Raw genomic sequence first — 26,380 nt, 5'->3', positions numbered from 1 at the left:
GACCCCTGACCACTGGACCATCTGGGAATTCTCACAGAAGTACCTGGGAAGCTTTCAAAACTAACACAGGTGTCTGAGCCCCACTCTAGCTTTACTGAATCTCTTCAATGGTAGGGGCACATGAATTTTTAAAAAAGTTTCACACATGATTCATGTACACTTTTTAAAAAACTGCATGAAATTTTCATGTGCATCTACAACCAAGAATTACTAGTTTAATACACAAACTCTGGATTAAGGAAGTTGGTTATGCTTGGCATGTATTTTTCACTATGTTCTCCTGGAACATAGTTTTATAAAAGAGAGAACTAATTAGCTCTGAATAACTTATGTGTTCATAAGCAGTGTTCTTAAAAACAACAAAATAACCTTGAATTTGATTTAGGGAGTTGGAAAAGAACAAGTCATATATACTGCAAACGCCACACTGGTTTTCATTTAAAAGCTTGTCTGTTAGTCTGACTTCTATTTATAAATTTCAAACCAGAATTCTTAAGTAAATATATATTTAGTATGTACAACATTTACAGTTTTTACAACCCAAACTTTAGCTATATAAGTGTGTGAAAAAACTGGCATTTAAGTATGTAAATATTTCAAAAACACCTCTACCTCAAAAATATTTTACACTAATTTTCCAAAGTGGTCTCTTCGCAGACTCATTGTATCTCAATAATCCAGTTAGGTTACCAAATCTCTAGGCATGGAGTAAAGGGTACTGTACTGAGACAGCACTTTCTACACAGCAGTACAAAATCGTGGGTCTCTGAAACCCTATAACAAAGCTCCCTTCACTCTCCAATCCTGAGACAACAAATCCTGTAGTTCCCCCTCGTCATCGCTGTCAACATTCTCCTCTTCCTTTTTCTGCAGTTCTTTTATGGTCAGAACCTCTTTAAGCTTATTTTTTATTTCATCCTGGCGATTCCGCAGCTTTTCCACTCGACGGTAACACTCTATCTGCTCATCGATCTCCCCAATCTGCCGGTCCAACCGTCCCTCCTCATCCTCTTCTGCAACTATGGCTTCGGAAATGGTATTGACCTGTCTCATAGCTTTTTGAAATTCGTCCCATTCTTTGTCCATCTGGTCCTTTGGGGCATCAACCTTTCGTACCCTCGCATCTATCTCAGGGTCGTCAAAAAACCCTTCCGGTAATGCTTCCGCAGTGTTTTCTCTTCTTTCCACTACTTTTTCATGTATTTCTGCTTTCTCAATTGACCCGGAATGAGGGATTAAAGGGGCCTTGGGAGGATTTGTATCCGAGAAATTGCTTGGCAGCCTGCTACCAGTTGCCTCCCGCGAAGAGGAAAGTGAGTGTTCCTTGCTCTGTGAAGTGGACGGCTGCTTACAGGCATCCCCCTTCTTCCCTTCTCCTCCTCCTCCTCCCTTCTCCTCCTCCTCGTCTTCCTCGTCATCATAATCAGGGAGTAAACCGAGTCCCGAAGCCTTACCGAAGGTCGCCCTAGTGGACTCCTTTCCAGCTTTGTCAAAGTTGGTGGGCAAAGCGGACGTGGAGGGCTGTACCTGAGGAACCAGGGAGGCCTTCGCTCTTTTGGCATCTTGGCTTTCAGAGTCCGGCGCCTTCCTCTTGGTGGACTGAGGCACTGCGCTGGCGGACGGGCCCTGGGCTGCTTCCTTCGCGCCTTTCAGCTCGGCCACTTTCTCTCGGTGCTGTTTTCCCAGGACGTGAGTCTGCCACAGGAGCTCGCTCTTAACCGGAGTGTTACACAGGGCACAACTCAGCTGCCCCAAGCGGTTGTACTTCGCGAATGGAGATTCTATCCGTTTCCGGTTGGTGCTCAGACGCTGCTTCTCCTTCATCAACCGCCGCAGTTCGTCCTGATTCACCACTCGCTTACCCGCGGGAGGCCGAGCTGAGGCCGACGACGCCATCTTCGCGATCCGACCGGAGGCGATCCTGGCTTCCGTCCCGGCGACGCCTGATGACGTAACTTCCTGTCCGGACGCGGATTGGCTGAGGCTGCGGGACGTGAGAGGTCGCGCCTAGATTTCCTTCAGTAACGTATATTCGTTTAGTAACAGGCGATTTTTGCCTGTAGGGTCGCTTCTCCGACATTCTGTTCATGGCTGCGATAAAGGCCATAAACTCCAAGGCTGAGGTGGCACGGGCCCAGGCGGCCTTGGCCGTCAATATATGCGCCGCCCGAGGGCTGCAGGATGTGTTGCGGACCAACTTGGGTCCCAAGGGCACCATGAAAATGTGAGACGGCCGTTGGAGCTGCGGTTAGGGCGTCGGGGTTTGTTGGGCATCGGGGCGCCCTGTGAGGTAGAGGTTCCGCAGAGTTTGGAGCGGTGTGGACGCATTTGTGGGCCTGCTTTCCCTCGTTTTCATTCCTGCCCTGAGTTCATCTCCTGCCTGATCGAGGAGAAATGCTCCCCGAAGAAAGGGCTCACGAGTGAAGCGGCGACCACCCCCCGCCCCCACCCCCCAACTTCTTGTTTAGGTTCATATGTAATTAAAAGTTCATTAAGTGTCTCGAATGAAACAAAAGCTATCTAGCTCTCTTGCCTTTAAAGAGTTTGGGTTTTGTTTGGCAGTGTGCTGCAATGGAGAGGGCTCGGGCTCTGGAGCCTGGCAGGCTTGGGTTCAAATCCAAGTTCTTTAGATTTTAAGTCCTTAGACAAGTTGTACGCTCTGTGCATAGGGTTCATCATATTCATCCTTTAGCATGTATTTATTTAGGACCATTTGCTTTAGAAGAGAGTGGGGATGGGAAAGAGACTTCCCTGGCTGTCTACTGGTTCAGACTCCCGGCTTCCACTGAAGGGGCAGCGGTTAGATACCTGGTGGGGGAACTAAAAGATCCCTCATGCCGTGTGGTGTGACCAAGAAAAAAAGAGTGAGGGAAAGAGACTAGTGAGGGCAATGATGAAGTGTAAGAGGAGAGATACAGTCTCAGAAGAATGAGCAGAGTAATTAATATTAACAGTAAAAGAGGGCACTAATTATGTCTAGTTGGGATCCTGGGAATACAGAGATGACCAAGATACAGTTTCTGTTCTTAAGGAATTCTGACAGAGATGAATGTGCTAATGGTTATATATATATATATATGTATATATAGCATATATTGTACTGAGGAAAGGGATTGTAACTGATGACAGAAGGGAGAAAGGAAAGCTTCTCAAATAATAGAATTTTTCCTCAATCTTGAAAGAGGATTAAAGTTCACCAGTTAGAGAAGGGAGTAAAGGCCTTCTAGGTAGAATAACTTCAGGACCAAGAAAGCCCAACGGTATAAATCCAACAGAAACGAAACCAAACATGATTTATTAAGGGAACCACACGATTTTCCCACAAGATCTCACTTGGTAGAAGAAGTAGAAAAGAATAGACATTCCCCAAATTGGGAAAGGTAAACTATGTCATTGTTAAATAGCTTGGCTTTTACCTTGAAGGTGATGGAGAACATGAATATCATGGAATTTTTTTTTTCAGGAAACTTACTGAATCACATTGTCTTTTAGAAAGATAAATGAAGTGTGGAGGGTAGATTCCAATTCAGAAATATTAGGATGCTAAGTAGTCCAGATTAGAGATGATGATGACTGAAAATGACAGGAGAGGGTAGATTCAAGAGACCTTTAGATTGTAGGGTTGACAGAACTTGATCTTATAAACATGAAAGATGAAGGAAAAAATAGTTCAGTGAGTGAATGTAACATTTCACAAAAATAAACCTGCAGGAAATTCACAAATATGTGGTTTGTAGACTTCCAGGTACTCTTCGAAGTACCAAACCACTGTTCATAACTCATTGACTGCTTCTATCCTTAGACTTGTAAATCCTCCTTTGGAAATGAAATCACCATTGCAGTCCATCTGGGGAGAAGTGATATTGTGGGTTGCAAATGGTGGTAATTACTGTGGTATCCCCCATGATGTAATGGAAGTTTTCCACGCCCAGTTACTTAAAGATAGTGGAGTGCCAAATACTGGAAGTATCTTGTTTGGCTCTTGCCATATGAGGTTAATAACTACTGTTTTCTGAACAGGCTTGTTTCTGGTGCAGGAGATGTCAAACTCACCAAAGATGGCAATGTGCTGCTCCATGAGATGGTGAGCTGATGTTGCTGACTTAATAAACCTTGATAAGTCATAACTGAGGACGTAGTGCAATTTGTATATCTTTAAACCAAGGCCATAAGCTAAATACTGCTGTCATGAGATATGTTTGTTGGATTAAACCTTAGGGGGAAAAAAAAGTCTATTGACTGTTTTCAAATCTTACACATAATAGCTTAGGGATACTTCCAAATTAGTTACATTTTTTAAAGGCACTGCAGTATGTTCTTTGCAATCATGGGGAAAAAAATTCCTTGCAATTTTAGTAAATATATTCATCTTCAAGATTGAAGGATTTAATCTTATTTTGGAAATGTCATTGCATTCTGAAGCAGAGATGCTTTTATAAGGTGTTCAAACCTCATTAGTTCTCAGTTTTTAACTTTTGGTTTTGACATGTATTGTGTATGATAATACAGAACTTGTGAACTAATAGAATGAAGCTTATTTAGTTTCTTAATTTTACTTTTGACCCTTAGGTTATCTTGCTTGTGGTGGACTCTTTCTCTCATTCTCTCTCTTTTGTAATCTGCTTACTTTTTTCAGCAAATTCAACACCCAACAGCTTCCTTGATAGCAAAAGTAGCAACAGCCCAGGACGACATTACAGGAGATGGTACCACTTCAAATGTTCTAATCATTGGAGAGTTACTAAAACAAGCTGATCTTTACATTTCTGAGGTATTAGAATTTCATAGAATGCACATTCATGTGGTATTTTATTTTTGAATAGAAAGTTACTTTTTGTTAGTAAAATGGTTTAATTTTAGACTGCAATAATTAATTTTTATCAAGATATTTTTGGACAGTTATAAATGGAAATAACAATGAATCTTTTTGCCAAAATAATGCCTTTTTATTGAAATGATATACCTAACCTTAACCCTAAAAAATATTTGAGATACATAAAAGTTAAAAAATTAGCCATGTACCCATGACTAATGGCCTAAGAAAGAAAATACCACTGATAAAGCTGAAACCAAATTATGGACCTTTAAAAAAAATAACTAGAGGAAAATTATTGAAGCTTATCCACATTGTGAATTTACCTACCTTTCTAATTTTAGTTTCCTTTGTAAACGGTCTACTGTAGCCAGACTCCTTCATTCACTGGCCTGTGAAATAATTACATAATTTCTACCTCCGTGCCTTTGTTCAATTTGTATTGTTTTCTCTGCATTATTTATCTGTCTTTTCTAATTAAGTAGTTGAATTTCTGCTCTTTCAAGGACCATTTTAGCAAAGCATAATCTGGTCAAAGTGCTCAAAGGATCACTTCTTTGTGTTTCATTTAGTATTGGGAATTGTCTATTAATTCAGTGCATGCAACTTATTTTAGGATGCTTTTGGCTGTAAGCAGTCACTTAAACAATAAAAAATTTTCTCCCATAGCAAAAAATAGAGCAATAAAGCAGGCTTCTAGGATTCATTGATTAAAAATTTACCAAGTCATCAATTGCCCAGGTCCTTTCTGTCTCTTAGCTCTTGCACTTATGAAGCTGTTTCATCATGGGCTTATTTCCATCCTGAATGAAAGACTGTCAGAAGAGATGAGGCTCCCTGCTTCCCTTATTAATCCTCAGCAGGAGAGGACAAGAGAAAACAATTCAGTCAGTCATGGACTAAAAGTTGTTCCTTTATATGATTGGGCCAACATTGGTCGTATGTCCATCCTAAACCAATGACAGTTTTTGGGAAACTGACCTAATCTAAAGGTAATCAGGAAGAACTCTGCAGGAAAGAGGCCTGGGCTGAATCTTTAGGATAAGGAGGAGTGAGCCTGATCAAAGAGTGACAGGTGAGGAGAATGACATTCCAGGCAGAAGGGACAGCATGAGCAGAGGCGCAGAAAAGAGGAACAGCCGGTGTGTGTGCACAGCTGCAAGCAGTTTGGCGTTGGTGGAGTTTAAAGTGATGCAGACAGTAGTGAAATGAGTTAATTAATGGTCAGATGGGCATTTCAGATATTTAGGGGACAGTTTAAGAGAGTCAAGACTGATGTTTTTCCTAGTAGTCCAGGTGAGAAGTTGTGAGGTCCTAGGCTGAAGAAATGTTTTGAACATGGTTAGTAACACAGGCTCTGGCATCAGGTCTTATGGGTTTAAATCCTGACTCTGGCTCTTACTAGGCTGGTGATCTAAGCCTTTAAGCCTAAATTTCCTCATCTGTGAAACAGGAATAGTATCAGCACCCACTTCATAGTGTTGAGGGGACTGAAATAATACATGTAAAGTCCTTAGAACAGTGCCTGGTACAAATGCTCAATAAATGTCAATTTTTGAAGTTACTGTAGGACTGATGTAAATGAATGGAGGATGGGAATAAATTAGAACTAGTTCCAGCCTTCCATAAGTTTATGTATTACTTTCCAGAATAAGCAACAGTGTTTTTTCAAAAAATATTTTGTTATAATGTCAGACCTATAGAAAATTTGCAAGAATACTCCAAAGGGTAACATTTCTCTCTTGTTCATAAATATATGTATATGTTATATATATATATATATGTATATGTACCATATATACCATATATTTATATAGTAATATACATATTTTTTCTAATGGTATAAGAATAAGTTCCAGACATGGTGATCTAAATATTTCAGTGCATCTTTCTTAAAATCATGGAATTCTCATATATAACCACAGTATAGTGATCAAAATAGGACATTAATATAAACACATTGCTACAGTACTATTATCTGATCTGCGGGTTTTGTTCAAATTTCATCACTTATCCCAATACTGTCCTTTACAGCAGAAGAAAATTTAGGCTCATGCATCATATTCAGTTGTATATCCCTTTAGTCTTCTTTAAGCTGGAATAGTTCCTAAGCCATCTGTTGTGTTTCATGACATTGCTGACATAGCTACTTTTAGAGTATAGGCTGGTTTTTTTTTTTTTTTTTTTAAGAAAGTCCCTCAGTTTGGATTTGTCTATTTCCTCACGATCAGATTGAGGTTATGAACTTTCAGCAGAAATGGCATGGAGTGCTGTTGAGGTCTTAATGCAGTTTATCAAGAGGCACATAGTGTGTGTTTGTTCCATTCTATGATGTTAACTTTGAACATTTTGTGAAGGTGCTGCCTATCTGTCATTTTTCTCCAAACTGTGCTGGTTCTTTTCCTCTGCATTACAAGGAGTTTTGTGCTCATTTGGAAGAGTACTACACAACAATGTGTTATAGTTTTCAAAAATAAGAATAACTTTTGTACTTTTTTATACTGTCATAAAATGTAAACACTTTTTCCGTAAGTTTGAGATTGTTTTAAATATGAAGCACTGAAAGAGTACTTTTATAAATTACATATCTACACTTATATTTAGTGGCATTGATGTGGGTAATTACTTTTTTTGGACAATCCTATTAATAGGAAAGGATCGTTACTTTTACTTTGTATAACTTACTTTATAGTTTTATGTTGTTGTGTTAGGGCCTGCACCCTAGAATAATAGCTGAAGGCTTTGAAATTGCAAAAATAAAGGCACTTGAAGTTTTGGAACAAGTTAAAATTAAAAAAGAGATGAAAAGAGAAATCCTTTTAGATGTGGCTAGAACATCTCTACAAACTAAGGTTCATCCTCAACTGGCTGATGTGTTAACAGAGGTATGTAGTTAAACTTTTGCAGAATGAGTACAGACTAACACATGGTGACATTTTTCTTTTTCTTATAAGATAATCAACTATTCGTGTGTGCTTGTGTGTGTCTGTGTGTGTGCACGTGCGCGCACGCTCAGTTGTGTCCTACTCTTTGCAACACCATGGACTCTTTGCTTCTCTGCCCATGGAATTTTCCAGGCAAGAATAGTGGAGTGGGTTGCCATTTCCTTCTCCAGGGGATCTTCCCAACCCGGGGATGGAACCTGCATCTCTTATGTCCCCTGCATTGGTAGGTAGATTCTTTACCACTGTGCCACCTGGGAAGCCCCCAGTCAGCTATGACATGTGGTCCTTTTGAACATACAATAAAATATAGAAGACAGACATTTATTTATAGGCTTACTTATAGAACAGATTTGATTGGTCAGAACAGTATGTGTAATTTTTCAAAAGTGTTGTGTTAAACCTTTTGTTATTAAGTTGGGCTTGGCTACCTGTGGATCACCCCCTCTGGACACCACTGGAATTATATACTGGTCTCCTAAAGCTAGAGGTCCATATTTATTATGCGAGGTTGGGGACATAGTTTTGACAGTGTACCTTGTAATTGAGATTACCACTTTAATGAACATGAGGGAGTTGATAGATAATATTCAAATCTGGGAAATGTATACATGTTTACTTATAAAGGTAGAATATATAAATATATAAGGTTGGGAATTCTGGGAAAGTTTTTTTTTTTTATCAGATACCTATAGTTTGATGATGTCATCATTGTTCCTCCGCTTTACTGTTTTTGAAACGAGTGTGTTAGTGTATCAGGAATGAAGAGATCATAAGACATTGACATATAAATCAGAATTGTATCTTACTAATTTACTTTGGAAATTAGAAACTGAACTGAACTGAATTTACTTTGAGAAATACAAATACCAGATGGACCGAAACACCTGAGTTCTTTCTACTCAGTTCTTCAGTTCAGTTCAGTCGCTCAGTCATGTCCGACTCTTTGCAACCCCATGCACTGCAGCACAATAGGCTTCTCTGTCCATCACCAACTCCTGAAGCTTACTCAAACTTATGTCCATCAAGTGAGTGATGCCATCCAACTATCGCATTCTATCGTCCCCTTCTCCTCTCATTTTCAATCTCTCCCAGCCTTAGGGTCTTTTCCGATGAGTCAATTCTTTGCCTCAGGTGACCAAAGGATTGGAGTTTCAGCTTCAGCATCGGTCCTTCCAATGCATATTCAGGACTGATTTCCTTTAGGATGGACTAGTTGGATCTCCTTGCAGTCTAAGGGACTCTCAAGAGTCTTCTCCAACACCACAGTTCAGAAGCATCAATTCTTCGGTGCTCAGCTTTCCTTTATAGTCCAACTCTCACATCCATACATGACTACTGGAAAAACCATAGCCTTGACTAGACGGACCTTTGTTGGCAAAGTAATGTCTCTGCTTTTTAATATGCTGTCTAGGTTGGTCATAGCTTTTCATCCAAGGAGCAAGTGTCTTTTAATTTCATGGCTGCAGTCACCATCTGCAATGATTTTGGAGCCCCCCAAAATAAAGTCTGTCACTGTTTCCACTGTTTCCCCATCTATTTGCCATGAAGTGAGGGGCCAGATGCCATGATATTAGTTTTCTGAATGTTGAATTTTAAGCCTACCTTTTCACTTTCCTCTTTCACTTTCATCAAGAGAATTTTTAGTTCTTCTTCACTTTTCTGCCATAAGGGTGGTGCCATCTGCATATCTGAGGTTATTGATACTCCTCTTGGCAGCCTTGATTCCAGCTTGTTCTTCATCCAGCCTGGCATTTCACATGATGTACTTTGCGTATAAGTTAAATAAGCAGGATGACAATATACAACCTTGACATTGTCCTTTCCTGATTTGGAACCAGTCTGTTGTTCCATGTCCAGTTCTGACTGTTGCTTCTTGACCTGCATACAGATTTCTCAGGAGGCAGGTCAGGTGGTCTGGTATTCCCATCTCTGGAATAATTTTCCACAGTTTGTTGTGATCCACACAAAGGCTTTGGTGTAGTCAATAAAGCAGAAGTAGATGTTTTTCTGGAGCTCTCTTGCTTTTTGATGATCCAGCAGATGTTGGCAATTTGATCTCTGGTTCCTCTGCCTTTTCTAAATCCAACTTGAACATCTGAAAGTTCATGGTTCACGTATTGCTGAAGCCTGGCTTGGAGAGTTTTGAGCATTACTTTGCTAGCGTGTGAGATGAGTGCAACTGTGTGGTAGTTTGAACATTCTTTGGCATTGCCTTTCTTTGGGATTGGAATGAAAACTGACCTTTTCCAGTCCTGTGGCCACTGCTGAGTTTTCCAGATTTGCTGGCATATTGAGTGCAGCACTTTCATGATATCATCTTTTAGGATTTGAAATAGCTCAACTGGAATTCTATCCCCTCCACTAGCTTTGTTCGTAGTGATGCTTCCTAAGGCCCACTTGACTTTGCATTCCAGGATGTCTGGTTCTAGGTGAGTGATCACACCATCATGGTTATCTGGGTCATGAAGATCTTTTTTGTATATTTCTTCTGTGTATTCTTGCCACCTCTTCTTAATATCTTCTGCTTCTGTTAGATCCATATCATTTCTGTCCTTTATTGTGCCCATCTTTGCATGAAATGTTCCCTTGGTATCTCTAATTTTCTTGAAGAGATCTCTAGTCTTTCCCATTCTGTTGTTTTCCTCTATTTCTTTGCATTGATCGCTGAGGAAGGCTTTCTTATCTCTCCTTGCTATTCCTTGGAACTCTGCATTCAAATGGGTGTATCTTTCCTTTTCTCCCTTGCCTTTTGCTTCTCTTTATGTCTCAGCTCTTTGTAAGGCCCCTTCAGACAACCATTTTGCCTTATTGCATTTGTTCTTCTTGGGGATGGTCTTTATCACTGCCTCCTATACAGTGTCACGAACCTCTGTCCATAGTTCTTCAGGCACCTTGTCTATCAGATGTAATCTCTTGAATGTATTTGTCACTTCCACTGTATAATTTTAAGGGATTTGATTTAGGTCATACCTGAATGGTCTAGTGGTTTTCCCTACTTTCTTCAATTTAAGTCTGAATTTGACAATAAGAAGTTCACCTGAGCCACAGTCAGTTTCCGATCTTATTTTTGCTGACTGTACAGAGCTTCTCCCTCTTTGGCTGCCAAGAATATAATGAATCTGATTTCAGTATTGACCCTCTGATGATGTCCATGTGTAGAGTCTTCTCTTGTGTTGTTGGAAGAGAGTGTTTGCTATGACCAGTGCGTTCTCTTAGTGAAACCCTGTCAGCCTTTGCCCTGTTTCATTTTGTACTCCAAGGGCAAATTTGCCTGTTCCTCTAGGTAGCTCTTGACTTGCTACTTTTGCATTCCAGTCCCCTATAATGAAAAGGACATCTTTTTTGGGTGTTAGTTCTGTCATGCGAGTGTATGTTCCTTGGTTCTTTGTCTCGTCACAACAAAGATTTGGAGCAGCGGACCTTAAAGCCCTCGGCGCATCACAGCTCTCGGGTCTTGGACAAACCGTGTTACAGCTCTTAGGCAAATCAGTGTTACTGATACACTAAATAAAATACTCTATTTTATTTAGAAGATAGCAGGAGAGTGAGAGAGAGAGAGAGAGAAAGAGAGAGAGAAAAGAGCGCACGCACGTGGGAGAGAGTCCGAGAGAAAGCGCTTTGGCTCCTCCTTGTGTATGTTTTTTCCTCCACCTGGGCCTGCCCTATGCAAATTGGGCTTAGCCAGGAGTGCTGTTTGTTCTGTTTGTTCTGCCTGAAGTCTTCACTCTGGTCCTCGGACCTTCCTTGTCTTTTAGCCACCACCATTTTGGACCCCTTTTCCCTATTCTACCTACCTAACAGTTCTAGAAGGTCTTGTAGGTCTTCATAGAACCATTCAGCTTCTTCAGCGTTACTGGTTGGGGCATAGACTTGTATTACTGTGATACTGAATGGTTTGCCTGGAAGCGAACAGAGATCATCCTGTTGTTTTTGAGATTGCATCCCAGTACTGCATTTTGGACTCTTTTGTTGACTATGAGGGCTACTCCCTTTCTTCTACAGGATTCTTCCCCATAGTAGTAGATATAATGGTCATCTGAGTTAAATTCACCCATTCCAGTTCATTTTAGTTCACTCATTCCTAAAATGTTGATGTTCCCTCTTGCCATCTCCTGTTTGACCAGTTCCAATTTGCTTTGATTCATGGAGCTAACATTCCAGGTTCCTATGCAGTATCGTTCTTACAGCATCGGATTTTACTTCCATCGCCAGTCACATCCACAAGTGAGTATTGTTTTCACTTTGGCTCTGTCTCTTCATTCTTCCTGGAGTTATTTTTCTACTAATCTCCAGTAGCATATTGGATGCCTATCTACCTGGGGAGTTCATCTTTCAGTGTCATACCTTTTTGCCTTTTCATACTGTTCATGTGGTTCTCAAGGCAAGAATACTGAAGTGATTTGCCATTCCCTTCTCCAGTGGACCACGTTTTGTCAGAACTCTCCACCATGACCCATGCATCTTGGTTGGCCCTACATGGCATGGCTCATAGTTTCATTGAGTTAGACAAGGCTGTAGTCCATGTGATCAGTTTGGTTAGTTTTCTGTGATTGTGGTTTTCATTCTGTCTGTCCTCTGATGGAGAAGGGTAAGAGGCTTATGGAGGCTTCTTGGTGGAAGAGACCTACTGAGCGGGAAACTGGAACTTGTTCTTATGGGCAGGGCTGTGCTCAGTAAATCTTTAATCCAGTGTTCTTTTGATGGGCAGGGCTGTATTCCCTCCCTGTTGCTTACCAATAATAAAACTGACTGGGGAAATCAAACTAAGAAATTAAGGCATTTTCTTGCTAAGCAGAGTCTATATAAAGACTGCTATATTTTCTGCTGTTAGAGTACATATTGGAGAAGGTGATGGCACCCCACTGCAGTACTCTTGCCTGGAAAATCTCATGGACAGAGGAGCCTGGTAGGCTGAAGTCCATGGGGTCGCTACGAGTCAGACACAACTGAACGACTTTGCTTTCACTTTCCACTTTCATGCATTGGAGAAGGAAATGGCAATCCACTCCAGTGTTCTTGCCTGGAGAATCCCAGGGACGGGGGAGCCTGGTGGGCTGCCGTCTATGGGGTCGCACAGAGTTGGACACGACTGAAGCGATTTAGCAGCAGCAGAATACATATATCACCTGGCCCCCATTAGGGCTATCTAATTAGGGTCCCCATTCTCTTTTGGAGCTACAGAAACACTGTATACTCTCACTTTCCAGTGGTTTATCATTATTCCCCTTAGGCATCAAACCCCTAAATCATATTCCCTCAGTAAACTTTTCCAAGATACAGATTTTTTTCCCTTTATTTATATTTTAGGATGGTTATACTACAGCACTTAATTTCTGTAGTCAGTTATTTTAGTATTACTTTCTGAGTTAAGCTATAGGCTGTGTTGTGTTGTGCTTCTCAAATTTCATATCCCTGGGGATATTTGGCAGACTAAATGAGACATATCTTTCTGAAGTGTCAATTTACTTTACAATTTTGAGGAAAAGCATTATTTTCACATTAAAACAAATGTGCAAAACAATGCTGTAAATCAACTATACTCCAGTAAAAATTAAAAAACAAATGTATATATTGTGGCATGACATGGAAAAATTTCACAGTAAAACAGACTTAAAAATTTCATGTTGTTAGAGCGAGCATATTTGACCTCTTTCCTTAGATTACATTTCCTTCTTTTCCATTAAGGTGTCCTTTGGTGGAAAAGTCTGAGTAGTGTTGGTATAGTAGGCTTGGCGTTAAAGACACCTCTGATTTCTAGTCCTGACTCCACTACTACCTGTTAGACTTTGTTTTAAGACCATAATTCTTAAAGTCTTCCCTGTTAAATGAAGGGTTTGGACCTGATAATCTCTGAAGTTCATGTAGGCTCTAAAATATCCACTGGCCTTGGTTATCATTAGTGTCCCTGAGAAAGTGGTATTTTTTGTCTTGCCCTGTGTTTTGGAGCCTGAAGCACTTTATCTGCTTAGTCTAGTGATCAGCTACTAGGGCCCGTGGTTTCTTTGAGTAGACCAAATAGTTTACTGTTCTAATTCATTTCTCTTTCAGGCTGTTGTGGATTCTGTTTTGGCAATTAGGAGACCGAATTATCCTATCGATCTCTTCATGGTAGAAATCATGGAGATGAAGCATAAATCGGAAACAGATACAAAGTAAGTGACATAAACTTTGACAGTGCATAGAATCTAGAATACTTGATTATCTGCAGATATTCTGTCATTAATTTCATTAGTTACTTTTATTCAACATCTTTCTATTTGTTTAGCATATATTAATTGGATACTTATCAGCAACCATTCACTTGTTTTAGGTGCTAGGAATGAAGAGTAAACAAAACAGTTTCTTTAAGAATCTTACATTTCCAATTGAAAGAGATAGCACATTATGCTAATAAGTGCTGTAAAGAGGCTAGAGCAGTTGTGTGTATGAGCATGTGTGTGATTTTAGGATAGTCAAGGAAGAACATTGTGATGAGAAAGTAAACTAAATAGCTAAAGCGGTCTTTGAAGAAATTAGAGTGATAGCCGTGTGAACATCTAGAAGAAGAGTGTTCTAAGCAGAGGGAATAACAGAAGAAAATGTCCCAATGTAGGTGTGTTTTGAGGTGTTCTAGCGTGCCTGGGTCATAGGAAGAGAAAAAAAGGAGAAGATGAGGTCAGAGAGGTAAGACGGTCAACATTGTCTGAGTATGTATGTAGTATGTACTCAGAGTGAATAGCACCTTGTTGATTTTGGACTTAACTCATTTTAAACATTCTATTATGGAATAGTCTAAACACATACAAAAGTAGAATAGAATAGTGAATGAACTCCCACATATCTGTCACTCATCTTTATCAATTTTTAATATATGGTTCGTCTTATTTTTACCTTATATGCCCCCTTCCCTTTCTTCCTGTACTTCTCTTTCCTTTCTTTTGCCCCAAATTTGGATTATTTTGAAGCCAATTCAGATGTTGTATTTTATCTGTAAGTACTTTATTTTCAATATACGTGTGGGTGTTTTTACATATTTATAGAAGTTTTGTTTGGTTTGTCCTTCTCATTTTGTATGGTTTCCTGTTCCCCGCAGATCTTTTCAAACTTACTTTTCACTTCTTTAAACATATAGCTCACGTTTAGTATTACAATATTTAAAGTTTTGTCTTCCAGTGTGTGCCATTGATTATGTTGAAAAAAGTATTTGTAGAAATAATTTGAGACCTAGGCTGAAGCGCCTTTGTACAAAGAGGATTTGAGTTTGTTGCTGCAAGAAGCCCAGAGACTACTTTAAACTAAAGCCACAGCTTGAGGTTTTTATTGAATATCCAGTTGTTGCAAATTCTAACTACAAGTTCACATGAGGGCTGCTGGTTTATACCCTGAGTATGTAGCCTTTGAAGTTCACTTAATGTGAAAAGAGTCTTCTACGAAACTCTTTACTTTGGATAATCCTTGAGCTTTTAATTCTTTCTCCCTCTCATTATAAGATCAAAGTTCAGATATGCTTGAATTGTGAGATGACTTTAGGGTGAGTACCTGCAGTTTTCTAGTTACCCTCTGGAGTTTCTATTTTGTTTTCAGTTTTGAAAAGAAAACTTTTGTGGCTCTGTACTGTTTTGTGGCTCTCCAGTGTTTTTAAGGGTTGTTGTTTTTAATCCAGCATTTTTAGTTGTTTTTGGTAGTAAAATTGGTCCAAAGTACAATTGCTGAGGGCAAGAAGTTCTTGGTTTCTGTTTGAGAAGAATCTCCGTGGTGGTTCTGTGGCAAGGACACTGTGGAGCAGGGAGTGCAGTGCAAAGGCAGAGGCAGGAGATCTGTTAGGAATCTGCTGTAATACAGGGGAGAGATGAAAAAAGGCTTGCATCAGGGTACACTTAGAAAAAAGGAGCCCCGGGATTTGTTGATGGTTCCACACAGAATGTGACAGAAGCAGAGGATTCAAGATGTCTCTTGGGTTCTGAATGAGCAGCTGGAAAAGCAGAGATGCCATTTTTTGGGAAGGAGCAGGTGTGAGGCAATAAATCAAGAGCTTAGTTTGGGGACTGTTATGTTTTAGGTGCCTATTAGATGTCCATGTGGAGATGCTGAGTAGGGATTTGGAGGGAGGTGTCAGGCATTCAGGATAGAGGTCTGGACTGGAAATATTTATTTGGGAGTCATTGGTGTATGGATGACTGAAAGCTCTGAGAGTTAATTAGATCATCTGGAAAGTGATAAAGATAGAGAAAAGAGGAAGTTTAAAGATTGAGCCCTGAAAACTGCAGTGTTTAGAAACTGAGAAGATGAGGAGGACTGAACAAAGGAGACTGGAAAAGGGTGGTCAGTGAGAAAGGAGGAGAGCCAAGAAAGAGCAGTATTGCAGGAGCTAAGAGAATAAAGTGTTTCAAGAAGGAGCAAATAACCTGCTGTTGACAGTTTGAGCAAGTTACGAACTAATTGGCCATTAGATATGGAGAATGTTTAAGGGGTGAGTGTGAGAGTCAGATTGAAGGCGGCTCAAGAGAGAATGGTTTGGAAAGAAGTGAGGATGCAAATACTGACAACTCAGAGGAGTTAGCTCTAACGGGAGCAGAGAAGTGGCACAGTAGCTGGAACGGAACGTGGGAATGGGGTCGAAGGGGAATCATTGTTTGTTTTAAAGATGAGAATTACCCTGATGAGGATGCTTGTGGAGGCAGGAACAGTTGATGGGAGGGAAGAGGGGACAGTTGCAGAAGCTGAGAGGGGAAATGGAATTCAGTCCACAGGTTGGGGGGTCGACCTTAGAGAGGAGGGAGCATGGGCAGTTCATTTCTGTTCATAGGAGCTTGAGGTTCAAGTGCTGGTAGAGGTCGTGATGGGACAGAGTGTTTATTTTCTCAAGCAAAGTCACTTGCTGAGAGTGAGAAGCAGTGGAAGAGTGAAGGAGACTTGAAGAATGAAGAATACTGAACATGTAGTTTCTTTCTTTCTTCCTAAATAAAATGTCTTCACATTCAGTTAGGAGTTGGAGTAATCCAGTTAGAAGAAAATTTTGTAAACTTCCCTATAATTATGTTCAACTATTTAAAAAAATCACGTCTTTACATTAATGAATAACAAATATTGGTTATAAGAGATTCATAAGTAGAAATGCATTTCCTAGTTGGACGTAAATGAATTTTTGAAAGTTGTAGAAATATTTCCTCTTGAAAGGTCATTTGGAAAACAGGAAAAAAGCCCCCCGCTCCCTCCCCCCGCCAATTATCTCTGTTCCTACCACCCAAGCATAACCCTACTCTTAGTTTTTTTCTGTTTTTCCTTTTCAATGCCAAGAAGCTTATTAAGAATAGTGATAATCATACTTTATAGGTAATTTGTCATTCTCTGCTTATAAATATAGCTACCCCTGTAAATATTTTTTCCGTGTTATTACATGGTTTTCATGACTAGCCAATAGTCAAGTCCTTGTGTGCTGAACAGTGTCCTATTGTTGGACATTTAGGTTAACAGTTTTTAGTTATTCCATATAATTAGTTTGAACAAATGTTCTTTAGAAACTCATTGTGTGTCTCCCTTTCATTACTTGATCAGCTGTGTCACATGTTTGAGGCACATAATTTAAAGAATAATTCTGGATTGACTTTTCATTGTCACTTCACAGTCACACTGTGTTAAAATAGGTTCTTTTTTCTAATTTTATGAATTATGTGTTGGGTTTAAAGCTGGTGTAAGGCAATACTGTGTAACAATTGCTATGGCAGTTCTGTTACCACTTTAAAAGTATAATTTAATTTTATACTAAATTTACAGTGTATATTCAAAATAAGAAACAGTGCATATTTTTACTAGGTTGATCAAAGGGTTAGTTCTGGATCATGGCGCCCGCCATCCAGATATGAAGAAACGAGTAGATGATGCATTTATCCTTACCTGTAATGTATCACTAGAATATGAAAAAACGTAAGTGTCCCAGTTACTCTTTGTATCCTTTGAAATTGTTTTTTTTTTTCTAAAAGTGTTTTTTAGCCCCTATTTTTACCTACCAAATGTTTAATATAAACCCTTTCTACTTTCCTGTTTTTCCCTGCCTTACCTTTACTAGCTTGTCTTTATTAATCTTCTAGTGAGGTGAGCTCTGGTTTCTTTTATAAGACTGCAGAAGAGAAAGAGAAATTGGTAAAAGCAGAAAGAAAATTTATTGAAGACAGAGTACAAAAAATAATAGACTTGAAAGACAAAGTCTGTGCTCAGTCTAATAAAGGATTTGTTGTCATTAATCAAAAGGTGAGAAAAAAGTTTAGATTTTTCACTGTTTGTAAATGTTCCTCAGTGTTTTGCCAAGTGTGGTTTGTGGGCCCCATGTTAGGGCATATCTGTGAGGTCAAAACTGTTTTCATAATAGTAATAATAATGCCTTTTACATTGTGTTGATGTGTGCAATGATGATGCAAAGCAGCGATAGGTAAAACCACTGGCACCTGAGAACAAATCATAGCTGTAGCACCAAACTGTACTAGTCGTCGTATTCTCTATTGCCACATCACCCGACATACAAAAAGGGCAGTTTCATTTAAGAATGTTTTGATGAAATGGGAAAACTTAATAATTTTATCAAATTTTGATCCTTGAAATTGCACCTTTTATTTTTTAATTGAAGTATAGTTGGTTTACAGCACTGTATTAATTTCAGGTGTACAGCATAATGGGCTTCCCTGATAGCTCAGATGGTAAAGAACCTGCCTGATTTTTGCAGATTATACTCCATTATAGTTTATTATAAGATAATAGGTACATCCCTGTGCTATACAGTATATCCTTGTTGATATATATAAAAGATAAAAAATATAAAAGAAGGCTTATCTATTTCTTAAAAACTTAAAGAATTATTTTTATTTTTGGCCGTGCTGGGTCTTTGTTGGGCTTTTCTTTTTTCAGTTGCAGTGCACACGTTTCTCACTGGTGGCTTCTCTTGTTGTGGCGCAGGGGCTCTAGAGCACAGGCTCAGTAGTTGTGGCACACAGGCTTAGATGTTCTGGCATATGGGAGTTAGCCCATGGCCTGCGGGATCTTCCTGGATCAGAGGTCGAACTCCTGTCTCCTGCACTGGCAGGCAGATTCTTTACTGCTGAACCACTGGGGAAACCCTATCTGTTTTATGTACAGCAGCTTGTATGTGCCCATCCCATACCCTGATGTGTTCCCCCCCTGCTTTCTCTTTCCCCTTTGGGAACTACAGGTTTGTTTTCTACATCTGTGAATCTGTTTCTGTTTTGCACATACATTCATTTGTATTACTTTTTAGCTTCCACATATAAGTGGTATCATATAGTGTTTGTCTTTCTCTAACTTATTTCACTGAATGTAATATTCTTTTGATCCATCCATGTTGCTACAGATGGCAGTATTTCATTCTTCTTTATGGCTGAGTAATATTTCATTGTATATATATATAGCAGTTTTCTCCATTCATCTGTTGATGGGCATTAGGGTTGCCACCATGTCTTGGCTGTTGTAAATAGTGCTGCTGTGAACATTGAGGTGCATGTTTTTTTTTGAATTACTGTTTTCTGGAAATATACCCAAAGTGGATGTATCCTTTTATAATTCTATGTCACAAAATTTGAGGTATGGACAAAATACTTCTGCTACGTATCGAAATAAGGGTCTTGAAGCTCTTGTGTAATTGAGTTGCAAGCTAACATAGCCACTTTTTTCATGGAATGCCATTTTTACTTGAAAGAATGACTGACAGGATGGTTATTTAGACATGGGTATTTGGTAGGTTTTTCTCAAAAATGACTGAAACAGTCTTGCCACTTCAAGGAAACAATAGACAGTATGTATTGGCAATAATAACATTTGAGCTTTCAAACAAAAGTTAGAATTTTGGAAAATTTGTATCTGTCACTTTGAGCTTGACAGTTTTCCAATACTTGAAAGACTTTTCTGATAATATTAGTGATGACATTAGCAAATGTGATATTTTTGATGTTGTATAACCATGAAAATTCTTAAAGAGATGGGAACACCAGACCACCTTACCTGTCTCCTGAGAAACCTGTATGTGATTCAAGAAGCGACAGTTAGAACCTTACATGGAACAACAGACTGGTTCAAATTTGGCGAGTACGACATAGCTGTGTAATATCACCCTGTTTATTTAACTTATATGCAGAGTACATCATGCAAAATACCAGGCTGGATGAATCACCAGCTGGAATCAAGATTTCCAGGAAAAATATCAACAACCTCAGATATGCAGATGATATCTCTCTAATGGCAGAAAGTGAAGAGGGCATAAAGACCCTCTTGACGAGGGTGAAAGAGGAGAGTGAAAAAGCTGGCTTAAAACTCAACATTCAGAAAACTAAGATCATGACATCCAGTTCCATCACTTCATGGCAAATAGATGGGGAAACAATGGAAGCAGTGACAGATTTTATTTTCTTGGACTCCAAAAGTCACTGGATGGTGACTGCAGCCATGAAATTAAAAGATGCTTACTCCTTGAAAGGAAAGCTCTGACCAACCTAGAAAGCATCTTGAAAAGTAGAGACATCACTTTGCTAACAAAGGTCCATGTAGTCAAAGCTATGGCTTTTCCAATAGTCATGTATGGGTGTGAGAGTTGGACCATGAAGAAGGCTGAGCCCTGAAAATTGGTGCCTTTGAACTGTGGTGCTAGAGAAGACTCTTGAGAGGCTTCTAGTGACTGACCTGAACTGAATGATTTTATTTTAAAGGGATTAATAAATATTGCAAAAATGTCAATTTTAACTTTAGTGAGTTAAGTTCAGTATCTCAGTCATGTAGGACTGTTTGCAACCCCATGGACTGCAGGCTTCTCTGTCCATCACCAACTCCTGAAGCTTACACAAACTCATGTCCGTCGAGTAACTGATGCCATTCAACCATCTCATCCTGTTGTCCCCTTCCGCTCCCACCTTCAATCTTTCCCAGCATCAGGGTCTTTTCCAATGAGTCAGTTCTTCCCATCAGGTGACCAAAATATTGGAGCTTCAGCTTTAGCATCAGTACTTCCAATGAATATTCAGAACTGATCTCCTTTAGGATTGACTGCTTGGATCTCTTTGCAGTCCAAGGGACTCTAAAGAGAGTTCTCCAATGCCACAGTTCAAAAGCATCAATTCTTCGGTGCTCAGCTTTCTTTATAGTCCAACTCTCACATCCGTACATGACTACTGGAAAAACCATAACCTTGACTAGATGGACCTTTGTTGGCAAAGTAATCTCTGCTTTTTGATATGCTGTCTAGGTTGGTCATAACTTGTCTTCCAAGGAGCAGTGTCTTTTAATTTCATGGCTGCAGTCACCATCCACAGTGATTTTGGAGCCCCAAAAAATAAAGTCTGTCACTGTTACCATTGTTTCCCCATCTGTTTGCCATGACGTGATGGGACCGGATGTCATGATCTTAGTTTTATGAATGTTGAATTTTAAGCCAACTTTTTCACTGTCCTTTCACTTTCATCAAGAGGCTCTTTAGTTCTTCTTCACTCTGTGCCATAAGAGTGGTGTCATCTGCATATCTGAGGTTATTGATATTCCTCCCGGCAGATTTGATTCCAGCTCGTGCTTCATCCAGCCTGGCATTTCGCATGATGTACTCTGCATATAAGTTAAACAAGCAGGATGACAATATACAACCTTGACGTACTCCTTTCCTGATTTGGAACCAGTCTGTTGTTCCATGTCCAGTTCTGACTGTTGCTTCTTGACCTGCATACAGATTTCTCAGGAGGCAGGTCAGGTGGTCTGGTATTCCCATCTCTGGAAGAATTTTCCACAGTTTGTTGTGATCCACACAAAGGCTTTGGTGTAGTCAATAAAGCAGAAGTAGATGTTTTTCTGGAGCTCTCTTGCTTTTTTGATGATCCAGCGGATGTTGGCAATTTGATCTCTGGTTCCTCTGCCTTTTCTAAAACCAGCTTGAACATCTGGAAGTTCACGGTTCATGTATTGCTGAAGCTTGGCTTGGAGAGTTTTGAGCATTACTTTGCTAGCGTGTGAGATGAGTGCAACTGTGTGGGAGTTTGAACATTCTTTGGCATTGCCTTTCTTTGGGATTGGAATGAAAACTGACCTTTTCCCATCCTGTGGCCACTGCTGAGTTTTCCAGATTTGCTGGCGTATTGAGTGTAGCACTTTCACAGAATCATCTTTCAGGATTTGAAATAGCTCAACTGGGATTCCATCCCCTCCACTAGCTTTGTTCGTAGTGATGCTTCCTAAGGCCCACTTGACTTTGCATTCCAGGATGTCTGGTTCTAGGTGAGTGATCACACCATCATGGTTATCTGGGTCATGAGATCTTTTTTGTATATTTCTTCTGTGTGTTCTTGCCACCTCTTCTTAATATCTTCTGCTTCTGTTAGATCCATATCATTTCTGTTCTTTATTGTGCCCATCTTTGCATGAAATGTTCCCTTGGTATCTCTAATTTTCTTGAAGAGATCTCTAGTCTTTCCCATTCTGTTGTTTTCCTCTATTTCTTTGCATTGATCGCTGAGGAAGGCTTTCTTATCTCTCCTTACTGTTCCTTGGAACTCTGCATTCAAATGGGTATATCTTTCCTTTTCTCCTTTGCTTTTCGCTTCTCTTCTTTTTTCAGCTATTTGTAAGACCTCCTTAGACAACCATTTTGCCTTTTTGCATTTGTTTTTCTGGGGGATGATCTTTTTTTTTTTTTTCCTGGGGGATGATCTTGATCACTGCCTCCTGTACAATATCATGAACCTCTGTCCATAGTTCTTCAGGCACTCTGTCTATCAGATCTAATTCCTTGAATTTGTCTGTCACTTCCACTGTATAATCATAAGGGATTTGATTTAGGCCATACCTGAATGGTCCTAGTGGTTTTCCCTACTTTCTTCAATTAAAGTCTGAATGTGGCAATAAGGAGTTCATGATCTGAGCCACAAGCTCCCGGTCTTGTTTTGCTGACTGTACAGAGCTTCTCCATCTTTGGCTGCAAAGAATAAAATCAGTCTGATTTCGGTAGTGACCCTCTGGTGATGTCCATGTGTAGAGTCTTCTCTTATGTTGTTGGAAGAGGGTGTTTGCTATGACCAGTGAGTTCTCTTGGCAAAACCCTGTCCGCCTTTGCCCTGCTTCAGTTTGTACTCCAAGGGCAAATTTGCCTGTTAGTCCAGGTGTTTCTTGACTTCCTACTTTTGCATTCCAGTCCCCTATAATGAAAAGGACATCTTTTTTGGGTGTTAGTTCTAGAAGGTCTAGAACTAACAGAACTAGAACTAACAGAACTAGAACTAACAGAACCATTCACCTTCAGCTTCTTCAGCATTACTGGTCAGGGCATAGACTTGGATTACTGTGATATTGAATGGTTTGCCTTGGAAACGAACAGAGATCATCCTGTTGTTTTTGAGATTGCATCCAAGTACTGCATTTCGGACTCTTTTGTTAACTATTAGGGCTACTCCATTTCTTCTATGGGAGTCTTGCCCACGGTAGTAGATATCATGGTCATCTGAGTTACATTCACTCATTTCAGTCCATTTTAATTCATTGATTCCTAAAATGTCAATGTTCACTCTTGCCATCTCCTGTTTGACTACTTCTAATTTACCTTGATTCATGGACCTAACATTCCAGGTTCCTATGCAACACTGCTCTTTACAGCATCAGACTTTATTTCCATCACCAGTCACATCCTCAGCTGGGTGTTGTTTTTGCTTTGGCTTCGTCATTTCATTCTTTCTCGAGTTATTTCTCCACTGATCTCCAGTAGCCTATTGGATACCTACCGATCTGGGGAGTTCATCTTTCAGTGTCTTATCTTTTTGCCTTTTCATACTGTTCATGTGGTTCTCAAGGCAAGAATACTGAAGTGGTTTGCCATTCCCTTCTCCAGTGGACCACTTTTTGTCAGAACTCTCCACTATGACCCATCCATCTTGGTTGGCCCTACATGGCATGGCTCATAGTTTCATTGAGTTAGACAAGGCTGTGGTCCATGTGATCAGTTTGGTTAATTTTCTGTGATTGTGGTTTTCATTCTTTCTGCTCTCTGATGGAGAAGGATGGAAGCTTCCTGATGGGAGAGACTGAAGGGGAAACTGGTCTTATTGTGATGCGAGGCTGTGCTCAGTAAATCTTTAATCCAATTTCTATTGATGGGCGGGGCTGTGTTACCTCCCAGAGGCCAAACTATGGTGGAGGTAATAAAGATAATGATATTGAAGGCAAATCTCCTTCAAAAGATCTGGTGGAGGCTCTACTGCACTCCCCGCCCCCGCCCCTGCAGTAGACCACCGCCAGCCCATCCCTCTGCTGGTGACTCCTGGACACTCAGGGCAAGTCTGAGTCAGTCTCTTGTGGGGTCACTGCTGCTTTCTCCTGGGTCCTGGTGCACACAAGGTTTTGTTTGTGCCCTCCTAGAGTCTTTATCCCAGTCTTGTGTAAGTTCTGGCAACTCTATGGTGGGGTTAATGGCGATCTCTTCCAAGAGGGCTTATGCAATACCCAGGCTGCACCCAGAGCTCCTGCCCCTGCGGCAGGCCACTGCTGACCTGTACCCCTGCAGGAGACACTCAAACACTCAAAGGTAGGCTCAGTCTCTGTGGGGTCTCCTGGTATGCACAGAGGTTTTATTTGAGCCCTCAGAGCATATCTGGTGTGTATGGGGTTTGATTCTAAATGTGATTTCGCCCCTCCTACCATCTTGCTGGGGCTTCGCCTTTGCCCTTGGATGTGGGGTATCTTCTTTTGGTGGGATCTTACATTCTGCTGTTGATGGTTGTTCAGCAGCGAGTTGTAATTTTGGAGTTCTCGCAGGAGAAGATGAGTGCACGTCCTTCTACTCCACCATCTTTTTTTTCCTTTTTTTCCATGTTATAATTTTAACTTATGATAAGTATTATAGATACAGATCACATAAACGAAAGCTCTTTGGGTTCTTAATAATTTTAAGATTGTGAAGCAGTGTTGAGACCAAAAAGTTTGAGAACTATTGGCTTAAAACATGCTTATAACTTTTATGCTAATTTGATTATAGGGAATTGATCCATTTTCCTTAGATGCTCTTGCAAAACATGGCATTTTAGCTCTTCGTAGAGCAAAAAGAAGAAACATGGAAAGGTAAGCTTGCTGATAATTATGTATCTTAAGTTTTTTTATAGATTAAATTGAAACTATCCTGTGTGTTCTTTTAGCTTTTATGTCAATGTTGTTGAACAAAAAGTAACATTCAGTTCAGTTCAGTTGCCTCTGACTCTTTTTGATCCCATGGACTGCAGCATGCCAGGCCTCCCTGTCCATCACCAACTCCTGGAGTTTACCCAAACTCATGTCCATTGAGTCGGTGATGGCCATCCAACCATCAAATAGTAGCATACACATTTCAAATTTTGTTCATAGTTTCAGTAAATAATGGAAGTGTTAAAAATCAAGATTGTTAATACATCTCAACTTTTTCTCATGAGATCCTCAGAAGGTTTTCATCTTCTTAAAACAGATTTGAAAATAATACAATATAATGACAATGCAGTCTTCTGTGTTAGATTATCTTTTTCACTTTTAACAAATTAGTCTGTATACTTTTCATAACCAAAGCTATGATGTCATATATGTAATTTCAGACTCTCTCTTGCTTGTGGTGGAGTGGCTGTGAATTCTGTTGAAGACCTCAGTGTAGATTGCTTGGGACATGCTGGTCTTGTATATGAGTACACATTAGTGAGTATTTCTGTGGGCGGTGGTTATAATGTGAACAGCAAACTTTAAAAAAAAAACTAAACTTTTAAATTCACATTTTATGTTATGAGAATCCACAGGATACATCTTGCAGTTTATCTTTCTAAATGTTTGTTAATAGTTCAAATATAACTTAACTGTTTCAGCACATATTTGGTCAATGCTCTGTGATGTGCTCAGTTGCTTCAGTTGTATTCGACTCTTTGTGACCCTGTGGACCTCAGCCCGCCAGGCTCCAATGTCCATGGGATTTTCCAGGAATACTGGAGTGGGTTGCCATGCCTTCCTCCAGGGGATCGTCCCAACTCAGGGATCGGACCCATGTTTCCTGTGACTCTTGCATCGCAGGCAGATTCTTTACCTGCTAAGCCATCAGGGAAGTCCACGTTTAGTTATACTTGATAAGAAAAATTCATATAAAGTTTGGATTCTGATAGTATCAGCTAGGTCTTGATTTCATAATGGCTTTATGTATTAAAGTTATATCTCCTTGTATTACTCTTTAGGGTGAGGAAAAGTACACTTTTATTGAGGACTGCATTAACCCTCGCTCTGTCACCTTGTTGGTTAAGGGACCAAATAAGCATACTCTCACACAAATCAAGGATGCTGTAAGGGATGGACTTCGTGCCATCAAAAACGCCATTGAAGATGGTAAGCTCTTTTTTGTGATAGATACAAAATTCGCATATTTTTAAAGTAGTAATCTATTATGGGATGCATAGTATTTTAAAAGATATGAATGATTCAGTTCAGTTCAGTTCAGTCACTCAGTCGTGTCTGACTCTTTGCGACCCCATGAATTGCAGCACGCCAGGCCTCCCTGTCCATCATCAGCTCCCAGAGTTCACTCAGACTCACGTCCATTGAGTCCGTGATGCCATCCAGCCATCTCATCCTCTGTTGTCCCCTTCTCCTCCTGCCCCCAATCCCTCCCAGAATC

The 26,380-nt window shown here is 40.0% G+C and overlaps 2 protein-coding genes across 4 annotated transcripts in view; one reads left to right on the top strand and one right to left on the bottom strand.

Annotated features, from left to right (window-relative positions):
- Positions 1–189: 189 nt before the first annotated feature.
- ZNF830 (zinc finger protein 830) lies at positions 190–1,929 on the bottom strand. Its single transcript, XM_010861492.1, has one exon. It carries the CDS (start codon positions 1,894–1,896, stop codon positions 775–777), a length of 1,122 nt encoding a protein of 373 aa, XP_010859794.1. The 5' UTR covers positions 1,897–1,929; the 3' UTR covers positions 190–774.
- Positions 1,930–1,974: 45 nt separating this feature from the next.
- The window catches only part of CCT6B (chaperonin containing TCP1, subunit 6B (zeta 2)), a 36,206-nt gene continuing 11,800 nt past the window's right edge, over positions 1,975–26,380 (top strand). The window contains exons 1-10 of one of the 3 annotated variants that reach the window (XM_010861488.1): positions 1,975–2,224; positions 4,021–4,084; positions 4,637–4,771; positions 7,525–7,698; positions 13,807–13,910; positions 17,551–17,661; positions 17,826–17,985; positions 24,740–24,822; positions 25,323–25,419; positions 25,944–26,091. In XM_010861488.1, the coding sequence (XP_010859790.1) occupies positions 2,088–2,224; positions 4,021–4,084; positions 4,637–4,771; positions 7,525–7,698; positions 13,807–13,910; positions 17,551–17,661; positions 17,826–17,985; positions 24,740–24,822; positions 25,323–25,419; positions 25,944–26,091 (1,213 nt within the window). In that variant the 5' untranslated portion in view covers positions 1,975–2,087. The remainder of the gene's footprint in view (positions 2,225–4,020; positions 4,085–4,636; positions 4,772–7,524; positions 7,699–13,806; positions 13,911–17,550; positions 17,662–17,825; positions 17,986–24,739; positions 24,823–25,322; positions 25,420–25,943; positions 26,092–26,380) is intronic. The other 2 variants (XM_010861491.1, XM_010861490.1) reach the window with 2 other exon arrangements.

This window comes from Bison bison, unplaced genomic scaffold (assembly GCF_000754665.1).
Source record: "Bison bison bison isolate TAMUID 2011002044 unplaced genomic scaffold, Bison_UMD1.0 scf7180017864472, whole genome shotgun sequence".
NCBI lineage: Eukaryota > Metazoa > Chordata > Mammalia > Artiodactyla > Bovidae > Bison > Bison bison.
This window is presented reverse-complemented; position numbering and strand designations above follow the sequence as displayed.

What these genes read in the sequence shown, in the direction of transcription:
- ZNF830 (XM_010861492.1), bottom strand. Translation starts at nt 1,896, where the DNA reads ATGGCGTCGTCGGCCTCAGCTCGGCCTCCCGCGGGTAAGCGAGTGGTG.